Below are 11148 nucleotides of genomic sequence, written 5' to 3' on the forward strand. Positions count from 1 at the left end.
TCATACGACAGTCCGCTTCCAGCTCCGCTTTTAATGCCGGAACATTTCATGATAATTATATCTGTCTGTGTCTGGCTGCAGGCGGTCAGCACTGTGTTGTTTTTCTGTGTTTTTTTTGTCTAATGGAGTCAAATAGTGGCTGCTTTCTCAAGTTCTCTGAGGAAGAGCTGACCGTCAGAACGCTGTGCCGTTCCCACAGATTTTCCCCTGAACAAAGCTCATTGAAACACCAAACCACTTCTGCTGTTGTTGTTATTATTATATTATACAGACCCCCTCAGGACCCCCACAGAGCAGGTGTGATGTGGTGGTGGATCATTCTCAGCGCTGCAGTGACACTGACGTGGTGGTGGTATGTTAGTGTGTGTTGTGCTGGTGTAGAGTGGATCAGACACAGCAGTGCTGCTGGAGTTTTTAAACCCTGTGTCCACTCTCTGTCCACTCTGTGAGACACTCCTCCCTCGTTGGTCCACCTTGTAGATGTAGAGTCAGAGACAGTAGCTCATCTGTCGCTGCACAGTGTGTGTTGCTCGTCCTCTAGTCCTTCATCAGTGACACAGGACGCTGTCGGCTGGATGTTTTTGGTCGGTGGACTGTTCTCGGTCCAGACACTGAGGGGTTTAAAAACTCCAGCAGCACTGCTGTGTCTGATCCACTCTACACCAGCACAACACACACTAACACACCACCACCACGTCAGTGTCACTGCAGCGCTGAGAATGATCCACCACCACATCACACCTGCTCTGTGGGGGTCCTGAGCGCTGAGGAACAGGGGGGAATGGGGGGTGACAATGTATGCAGAGCCACAGACAGAGTACAGTCTCTAACTGTAGAACTGCAAAGTGCTCCTCTGTGGTCAGTGGAGCTGAGAGAAAGGGCAGTGAGTGGAGAAACAAGGAGATGATGTTAATGTTGAGGCCAATGTTATTATTTAAATATTTAAATGTAGTACAGAAACACAAACATCCACATGTCTAAGGGTTAATTAAAATAATAGAAACGTAAATACAGTGGTGGTTATTACTAACTGTAGACAGACACACACACACACACTCTGCAGGTCATAGTGTGTTTGGCAGTAGTGTGTGTGTGTGTGTCGTATTGGGGAGGTGCAGTGTGATTGATGTTGGGAATGTCAGTGAAGTCGTGAGAGTGTGTGACTGGAATGTTAGATATTAATAGTGTCTCTTGTGTCATGGCACACACACATCCCACGTACAGAAGTCGTCTCTGTAGGTACTGTCATAATAATCACGTTATTAATGAATCTACATAGACATTTCCTCCGTGACTGTTACCGACCTCAGTGTTGTCCACTCCATTTGTTGTAACAAAGCTTCTTCTTGGCATAATCTCACACCGTTAAAAAGCCTGTTAATTTCTCTTTTAAATGGTGCCACATTTATAAGGAACATGCGTTTGTGGGAGGAGCAGAGAGGCAAATTTGGTTAATTATTCATGAGCGCAACCCACACACTCAGTTCCACGGCTCCTCCCACAAACACTGTGGCTGGTGTGTGATCATATAAAACAATCTGAAAATGACTGGAAAAACAACAGCTTTGTTGTTGATATGAAGCAGAACAGCAGCCCCTTGTGGAGAGATGTGGTATTTCAGTTCTAACTCTGAGTGAGTATGTGAGTAAAACTCTGTTCTTGCTTTTATTGAAGCGTTAATGAAGAATCTACAGTGAGAAAATATAATTTTTTAAATCTTATTAGCAACAGTAACAGTCTGTAGCGAGAGAACACACTAGTTCCTGAGCTAACGCACTCATCTGAGTCTAAGAAGTTTGTTGGGTTGCTATGAAAGGCCAGTAAATTGTTTATTTTGAGAACTTTATTTTTAAAATGTTAGAGTTATGAGTTCATTTTGACACTCGTAGTTTTACCAACCTCAATCTTATTCTGAATTTAACACTGAAAAGCTGCTGTAATAACCTCAGACCTACATTAGTGTGATATCTACCAGTTCCACCTTAAATGGCGCGACAGTTTTGTCACCTACAAAACTTTATTAGACATTAAATGAAGCAGAGATTACAACATATCCCTGGTAGAATTATCTGTTGCACTGTTTAAAGGCAGTGTCTCAGATTCTGGGGAACCGCTATTGTCTCTGGGCTTCGTTTAGTGGCTTTAGTCTTTTTAAGGTGGAATGGAATGTTTGAGGAAAAAACAGACGCTAGGGCTTTTAAACAAAATCGACTTGTTTCCACTGCAAACGGACTGGGGAGCAGCAAATGTTGAGGAAACATCCTCTGGTTTGCAGCCTGTAACAGTCTGTGAGAAGGGGGCGGGTCTACCCAAATGAGGAGGCGTGTCTGTATCTGCCTCTGATTTCTGTTGCACCGACAGAATGGTCAACAATTTCTGAGGAACAGAGGGAATGGAGGCCCCTGTCTATGTTTACACTGGCATTGTTTGAAGTAATGAAGTGGTATCTGTTGTTTTAAAATGTGTTTTATGAATAAATCTGACTCTCCTCCCCCTCTTCCTCCTCCTCTGTAGCTCATGACTGCGGCGAGACCGTGTGCGTCACTCTGTGTCAGGCTCGGCCCAGCGGTTCTGTGGATGCAGTGGCTGAGGACCGCTTCCAGTATGTTCAGGATCTGGCCCTGGACATGGCCCAATTTCTGCTCAGCGCGTCCGGACAGCAGGACGGTCTGGAGAGGGCGCTACTGCTGGACGAGTGTCAGATTCCTCTGCAGGAGTGTGAACGACTAGACGAGACCCTCGCCCTCGCACTCAGACACATACCACTACCACCGGGGTGGAGCGTACTTGGAACTGACATAAACAATCACGCAAACACAGGTACAAACACCGTCCAACACGGGTACAGACACCAGACAAACACGGGTACAGACACCGTCCAACACGGGTACAGACACCAGACAAACACAGGGACAAACACCGTCCAACACGGGTACAGACACCAGACAAACACGGGTACAGACACCGTCCAACACGGGTACAGACACCAGACAAACACAGGGACAAACACCGTCCAACACAGGTACAGACACCAGACAAACACGGGTACAGACACCAGACAAACACCGTCCAACATGGGTACAGACACCAGACAAACACGGGTACAGACACCATCAAACACGGGTACAGACACCATCAAACACGGGTACAGACACCAGACAAACACGGGTACAGACACCAGACAAACACGGGTACAGACACCAGACAAACACAGGGACAAACACCGTCCAACACAGGTACAGACACCAGACAAACACGGGTACAGACACCAGACAAACACCGTCCAACATGGGTACAGACACCAGACAAACACGGGTACAGACACCATCAAACACGGGTACAGACACCAGACAAACACGGGTACAGACACCAGACAAACACGGGTACAGACACCAGACAAACACGGGTACAGACACCAGACAAACACAGGATGGATGGAGAACAAACGTTCACGGAGAGTGGCCTGGGGATGAGTGGGAAAACAGATTATAAATAATAATTATAATGAAGATAATCTGCCTGTGGCAGGGAGTGAGACAGTTTGACCACAGAATGGTGCAGTACCTCAGGGTTCTGGATTTTGCAGGTTTTTGGACTGAATGCCATCACTGTGTAATGAATGTTCTGTGCAGATGCCCCGGCCCCGGCGCTGTCGTCTGAAAGGTAAACGGTGAGCACTGTCTGCTCTGTGTGCGTCTGAGGGCTGAGGGTTGGACGAGAGGGACGTAAAGTGCTCGCTGTGGAATGGAAACTGTAATCAGACTCTGCGAAGCCAAACAAACCATTAAAACGCTATCGCCAGAAACGCTGGAGCTGATTGCAGTAAAACAGCCCAACAATGCCTTTGGGATGTCTTTGTACACACTCTGAATTGCTTCTGGACCCTTGGGCAGTAGGGGGAGTGCCGGGGTGTTAGGGTGTGTGTGTGTGTGTGTGTGTGTGTGTGTGTGTCTGGTCACAGTGCTGTGCTACACTGCGGGGCCAAAAACATATTTATTTAAATTGGCCGAACAAATCGCTGTGAAAGCCAAGGGCGAGAGCGAGAGATGAAAGGATCTGAAGAGGTTTATTTTTAGACGTGAAGCACCTCCATGAAGCTCACACACTGTTAGGGATTACACCAAAAGGGGGCACTATTTCTCACAATCTCATTCAGTCAGTCACAATCAGTAGTGTGTGTGTGTGTGTGTGTGTGTGTGTGTCTGTTTATGTTTTGCAGTGTGTGTCTGTCTCCATGTGTGTGTCTGTATGTTTGTGTGTGTCTGTTTGTGTTTTGCAGTGTGTGTGTGTGTCTCTGTGTGTGTGTCTGTATGTTTGTGTGTGTCTGTTTGTGTTTTGCAGTGTGTGTGTGTGTCTCTGTGTGTGTGTCTGTGTCTGTTTCTATGTCTGTTTCCGTGTGTGTGTGTGTCACCTGGTTGTATTTTTGCTGTGTGTGTCTGTTTCTCTGTGTGTGTGTGTGTGTGTGTGTGTGTGTTGCCTGGCTGTACTTTTTATGTGTGTGTGTGTTTGTTGCTTGCTTGGCTATATATTTGAGGTGTGTGTGTGTTGCCTGGCTGTACTTTTTATGTGTGTGTGTGTGTTTGTTGCTTGCTTGGCTATATATTTGAGGTGTGTGTGTGTGTGTGTATTGCTGTGTTTTTGTTGCTTGGCTATATTTTTGCTGTGTGTGTGTTTTGCAGTGTGTGTGTGTCTGTGTGTGTTTTGCAGTGTGTGTGTCTGTGTGTGTTTTGCAGTGTGTGTGTCTGTGTGTGTTTTGCAGTGTGTGTGTGTCTGTGTGTGTTTTGCAGTGTGTGTGTCTGTGTGTGTTTTGCAGTGTGTGTGTGTCTGTGTGTGTTTTGCAGTGTGTGTGTCTGTGTGTGTAAGTCCTGGTGTTTCCTGCAGCTGGCGCTGGACACCTGAATGGACTCTAAAATCTAATCTGCTTTAGACGCCACCTGTAGGACAGAAATGAAACGACACGTTATTAAACATCACTAAATCTCTCTGTAATTCAGGTTTAAAGCTGTGGGGTTAAAAATATAGAAGTTTATAAACACGAAGGCCCTTCCACACACTTCCTACAGTGTTTTAAAGGAGACCCAAGTAAAACTAAAATCACTGTGTCATCAAAGCCTTCCACTGCTAAAGAGATTTACAAAGAGGAACAAAACAAAATTGTTGTAAAATAAGTGAAAGATGTGTTCATTTTTCTGAACTGGACACAACAGAGTTCCACTGAGTTCATGAGCTGCGCCCCAGAAACGATCATGACTTTATTTCTCCAGCTTCTGTGTATTAAATTATAAAGGTTCAAAGAAGTGAGTTGAGGTTCACAGGCGTGTGTGTGTGTGTTCTACCTGACGGTCCCTGCTCCGGGGCGGTGTTGGGAGGAGCAGTGTTAGTGCAGGTCACATGGCCAAGTCCTGGAAACAGAGAGTGTGACGGGTGGGTGTTGAACAGCAGAGGGTGCAGTGACATTTCCTCACACTTCTGTATTGATATGTGTTTATGTCAGAGAGATTGTGTTTGGGGGCCACACGGTGGCGCTGCAGGTGTTGGCTCTGACACACAGTCGCAGGGGCTCGGGTCCTGGGTGGGATCCTTTCCTCGGGTCACTGTCTGTGAGGAGTATGGTGCGTTCTTCCTGTGTCTGTGTGGGTTTCCTTCCACAGTCCAAACACACACACTAGTAGGTTCAGTGACTGTGTGAAACTGTCCACGTGTGTGTGTGTGTCTGGGTGAGTGTGTTAACTGTCCACAGGTGTGTGTGTGTGTGAGAATTTTCCACAGGGGTGTGAGTGACAGGATTAATGTGTGAACTGTCCACAGGTGTGAGAGAGAGAGTGACTGGGTGAGTGTGTGAAACTGTTCACAGGTGAGTGTGTATATTTAGCTTTTCTGCTGGTGTAACTCTGGTCGTAGAGGAGTCCCGGTGTGTGCATGTTCAGGCTGAAGAGAGAAATAAATCAGAGCACAATCTGTGCGCTCTGTGTCTTTTATCACTGTAGAAATATTGCACAAGCCTTTCTGTCCTATTAGAAGTTACATAGTGCAGTTTCTGCAGTGCTAACTCTGGATTAGCAGCGACAGAGGCACTTTTCTTGCTATTACAGCACAGCCTATGTCCATTCACAGCTCTGCTGTCTGTTTAAAACAGGACAGATCCAGAGCCAGAGATAAACAGACAGAGTCATGGTATAATCCACTGTTTACAGCGCGGTCAGATCACAGTGAGGTGTGGAAATGTTCCTGTTCCAATTTCCTTGCAATTTTCTTTTGTTTTAAAATCAGATGCAGAGCCCACTGCGCCGTAGCTCTTTATTCTGTTGAAAAATTAGAAGCAAATGGAAATTGAACCTGTTCAACGTTGGTCTGAAAGTGTAGGCGCCTCGCCGCTAACTTGAAAGTGCTGTTTGCTTTGGCTGCATTTCCAAATTAGTCTCTGGATCCCCAGCGGACTCTTTAACCCAGCGTCCCATTCCCAGACTTTCATTAACGGCCAGAACAATCCCTCCACTGTGTGCCCCCCCCCACTGACCAGCAGCCTCTCTCTCACACACACACACACACACACACACACACACTCACAACAGCCACCACAAACTTCCAAACACCTGCCCCATGCATTTACCCAGTTGATCCTGCTGTTTTTAGAAAGGGCTTCATCTGCTGCTCATTGGCCGAGGCAGTGAAGTGGGCGGGGCTAAGCTTTATCAGACTTTGACTCAGCACAGCGTCTGCTGGCTGAAGGTTCTCACAGGAAAGGGCTGTGCGCAGATGAAGGGATATGAAGCTGAAGCTGTTTACTTTAGTGCTACAGCAGCACTGAGGGATTACAGCAGTCGTGGTCACTGACAGTGGAGGCAGTGTAAGAGCGTCCTTTAACTTCTCCCTTCGCTCGTGTGCATCAGTGTTTCTGCTTTTCAGTGTCTTTAAGTAAGGTTTATGTGTGAGAATAGATTTAGGGTTTAACTGAGAATAATCACTGTGTATTAAACCACCACCGTCAACGTTAGATGGACGTCTCTCTCTCTGTAGAGGGTTAGAAGCTCACAGCGCCTTCTAGTGCACAGAAGCAGCAGCTCAAATATTTGCAGAAAACTTATAGAAATTTGTCACACTTGCTTTGTCTTTGGTGAAATCGAGGCTCGGATAATGTTTATTTACCTCCCTCTGTGTGTGTGTGTGTGTGTGTGTTTTGGGCAGATCCTGGACCCCACGAGACTCTGTTACACTTTGCGGCGCGGCGCGGACTGAGGAAGGTGGCGCTGTTTCTGCTGCAGCAGCCGGGAGGACAGGACGCTCTGAGACATCAAAACAAACACGGACACACACCCGCTGGGGTGGCTCAGAAAAAGGGGCACTTGCAGCTACAGAACCTGCTGTCAGAGTGAGTACACACACACACACACACACACAGTGCTGGTGTAAAAACCTAAAGCCTGTTTCTGATCAGAAAGATCAAAGCGCGTGAACGCTGAGGGTCACAGGGACTCTCAGTTATCTCTCAGCTGATGTTGATGTTGAAATGCTGGAGCTGTGACAAGGACAGAGTGTGCAGCTCTGGGTAAACAGCTAAAAACACACACTCCAACTTTGTAGCTGTCCAATGACAGACTGGAGTCCGTCTGTAGCAGTGCATACTGTGGTTACCCCCCTCTCCCCCTGTTCCTCAGCGCTCAGGACCCCCACAGAGCAGGTGTGATGTGGTGGTGGATCATTCTCAGCGCTGCAGTGACACTGACGTGGTGGTGGTGTGTTAGTGTGTGTTGTGCTGGTGTAGAGTGGATCAGACACAGCAGTGCTGCTGGAGTTTTTAAACCCTTGACTTTATATCTACAAGGTGAACTCCAGCAGCCACTGCTGTGTCTGATCCACACACACTAACACACCACCACCACCACGTCAGTGTCACTGCAGCGCTGAGCTCATGCTCTGTTTATACTATGGACTGAGGGCTATGTCTTCTCTACCCTGTGTAGTGCAGCATTGGAGGACTAGGTCCAAATCTAGTGCGTTGTTTAGTGAACAGAGCGTTGTTGGGACACAGCCCGGGCGGTCTGCGTGTACGGACTGGTGAGGACACGGCAGCGTTAGAGAGGGTTTCTGAGCTGACAGACTTACAGTGCAGTGAAGGACTTTAAAGGAGAGCCCTTACCTCCTGTAAACAGTGGAGCTGATAGTAACCAGACGTCGGAGGAGTTTAAAGACGATTAGGTAATGAGAGGTTTATACGAGGTGGTGTTTGTGTTGTGCTAAGCTCTGTGAAATGCGGCCAGGTATGAAGGCAGTGTCGAGAGCGAAGGTGTGGTGGTGTTCTGTGGGTGGAGAAGGTGTGTTGGTGATTCACAGGGTGTCTTCTCTCTCTCTCTGCCTCTGTTTTTGTTGTCAGTCTGGAAAACCTGCCTTGCTTTGAGAGTAAAGCAGCCAAGCGACGTTCCCCAGGAGGCCGAGCGTTTCTCCACCACCCGGTGCTGAACACATACACGCTGACGGTGGACGGAGAGACGGTGGACGCTTCTCCCCCGGACCTCAGGGCAGACGTGGAGGAGCTTCAGCGCTTCATTCAGTCGCATCAACAGGAGCAGGTACAGCACTGACCTCCATCAGGGATGAGTTATTAACATTCGCACATTAAAGGGCTTAGAGGCTGTAATTAATGTTCTAGGAAGATCTAGAATAGCTCTGTTATGATTGGCTGCCTCTTTTTGTTTTTTTTTTCCTTGTAAACACACACTAGGGACAGTGAAAACACACACACACACACACCTAGAAGAAAGAGAACAGAGCGAAAACGGCTAAAACCCAGAGCTTCTGCTCCTCGCTCCTCACTGCTGTGCGCTCGGGGTCGGGGTGAACAGCGAGCGGCTCATTATCATTTAAAGGAACAGGTGCTGTTTACACAGGGAGGCTGTGGGGTATATGTCCACACTGGTGTAAATTAAAGTGTAGCTACTGTAGTCAGAATTTCTGTAGTTATGGGACATCTACAACACTTTAAGGGTGTTGTAAAGTGTAGCGTGTGTCAGCTGTGAGTCATTAAGGAGTGTATTTGCTGTGTGAATTTGGTAGGAAGTCGATATCACTGAGTAAAAACAGATCTCAGTTTGTTTGCCTCCCCCCCTGCTCTCTGTCTGCCTCCCTCTGTGTCACTGGGTTAATGTTTTATGTCAGATTTAATGAGTGAACCTTTAGAATGACTTCACTGATAGTCACTCTCTCTCTCTCTCCTCTGCAGGGGAATTCTCCGATAGAGCAGCAGCCCATTTCTCTGATTCTGAGCAGAGGATTTGAAGACAGCTCTCAGAAACCCTTAGTAACTTCCTGCCCCGGCGCCTCCCTCCTGAACGTGCCGGAGCGTACGGAGGAAGGCGATACGGTAGCCCAGAGAGAAAACGGCCAGCTTCTGAACGGAGCTCGCGATTACATCCAATCAGAGCAGCGGAACGGCTCGGCTGGAGAGGATTGTGGGAACTCGGCTGGCGAGGGCAGGGAAGAGTGTGTTGTAGCTGTCTGTGCTGGTGTTTCCTGTGTAGAACAGCAGCAGGAGGAAACAGATAGAGAGGTGGGCGTAATCACAGAGGAGCAGAAAGAGCACTTTTCACGCAAAACACACAGCGGAGCCCAATCTGGCAACCCACGGGAGGCAGCTATGGGCCAGGCCCAAGGGCTCCTCCCCTCTGAAACTCAGCCCAGCAAGGAGAACAAGATTAGATGGGACTTACCAAAGGAAAAGGAAGGAGAGAGTCTCAGTGGTCAGGAAGCTGCAGGCTTGAGCACACCACTGCGAGACGTTGAGGGAGAAGCCTGGAGGAATGGGGGGAAGCAGACAGAAGCTGGAATCCAGCAGGAAACTCCGAGCCTGAACACGGAGAAGCTCAGCAGAACGGTTCAGTTCAGAACGGAGGAACTTACAGAAGCAAATTCACTCAGTTTGGGCACTGATCTGCCGCTGATTTGTCAGGAAACTCCCAGCTTGAGCACGGAGAAGCTGCACACTGTAGAGGACAGCGGCGAGGCGAAGGCAGAAGGCTCCTGTGAAGAAGCAGAGCCAGGTTCCTTACATTTCTGTGCACATTTGGAGCGAGATTCAGAACCGAATGCCTCAGAAAGCAGTGAGGAAACTGTGGTCTGCTCAGAGGCTGGTGATGACTCAGCTTACCGGCCAAGGAAGGATACAGGAAACCGCAGTGCGAAGACTGAGGCAGAGCAGGACTCAGGTTTGAGAGGCTCGGAAGGTGACGGCATTGTAGGTTTGATAAGTTTGCGGCCCAATATGGCCCCAGGACCCATCCACAACATCCGGCGTGAGCACTCACCTCTCCCGCAGTGTCAGAAGATGGAGGACACTGTGGCTGACGGCACTGATAACGCTGTGGATTCAGATCAGCATCAGGACATCAATCAGACCTCCACCTCTCCTGCAGAAACAGTCTCAGAAAGCTCAGAGCTGGGGAGAAGTTGTGTTTCGGCCCGAGAGCCCACTGACCAACCATCACCTCCTCACGGTGGAGAAGGTGGTCATGGATTAGTTCCTGAAGCTGCAGCTGCTGTTGCTTCCAGGGCTGAACAAGCTCCAACAGATGCTCCACTGTCGGAGCTGAAAGATGGATCTTCAGAAGATAGTTCCTCTGGTGTAGAGGCCCCTAGAGTAGATGATCACCCCATGACAGATTTATTACCTGTGGATACACGTAATGCGACTGAAGCTACATCTCCTTCTGACTTTACTGTGGTTGAAGAAGCATCCCCTGAAGCTTCAGGTGGAGAACCGTTATCAGAAGGAGGTAAGGCTGAGGCTGGAACTGCTCTAACCTTCCAAGAAAGGGAAGAGACGGCATCGCCACCCGAGCCTGGGGTTGGAGAGCCATCATCGAAAGGAGGTGAGGATGCTCTTCCAGTGGATTTGACTGTTGTTGGGGAAGGGCTATCAGGAGTAGGTGAGGATGGCTCTCCTCCTGATGAGGCTGGAGCTGAAAAACCTTTATCCAAAGAAGATGGAGGTGCATCTCTTTCTTGTGATGCTGAAATTCAGGGAAACTTATTAAGGGACAGTGAAGTGGGAACTCCTCCTGTTGGGGTTGAAGTTGGTGCAAACTCAAGAGAAGGTAAAGCTTCAGATGAAGCTAGAGCTGGAGACACATTGCCCAAATCCAGTGAAGATGCGTC

The 11148-nt window shown here is 48.3% G+C and overlaps 1 protein-coding gene across 4 annotated transcripts in view; it reads left to right on the forward strand.

The window, feature by feature from the left end:
* akap13 (A-kinase anchoring protein 13) overlaps positions 1 to 11148 on the forward strand; it is a 121561-nt gene that overhangs the window by 37210 nt on the left and 73203 nt on the right. For all 4 annotated transcript variants that reach the window (XM_066649356.1, XM_066649358.1, XM_066649359.1 and 1 more), the window contains exons 4-7: positions 2515 to 2820; positions 7186 to 7369; positions 8372 to 8567; positions 9218 to 11148. The exon at positions 9218 to 11148 is cut by the window's right edge and continues 1520 nt beyond it. In XM_066649356.1, the coding sequence (XP_066505453.1) occupies positions 2515 to 2820; positions 7186 to 7369; positions 8372 to 8567; positions 9218 to 11148 (2617 nt within the window). The remainder of the gene's footprint in view (positions 1 to 2514; positions 2821 to 7185; positions 7370 to 8371; positions 8568 to 9217) is intronic.

Source organism: Hoplias malabaricus, chromosome 17 (assembly GCF_029633855.1).
Source record: "Hoplias malabaricus isolate fHopMal1 chromosome 17, fHopMal1.hap1, whole genome shotgun sequence".
NCBI classification, from domain to species: domain Eukaryota; kingdom Metazoa; phylum Chordata; class Actinopteri; order Characiformes; family Erythrinidae; genus Hoplias; species Hoplias malabaricus.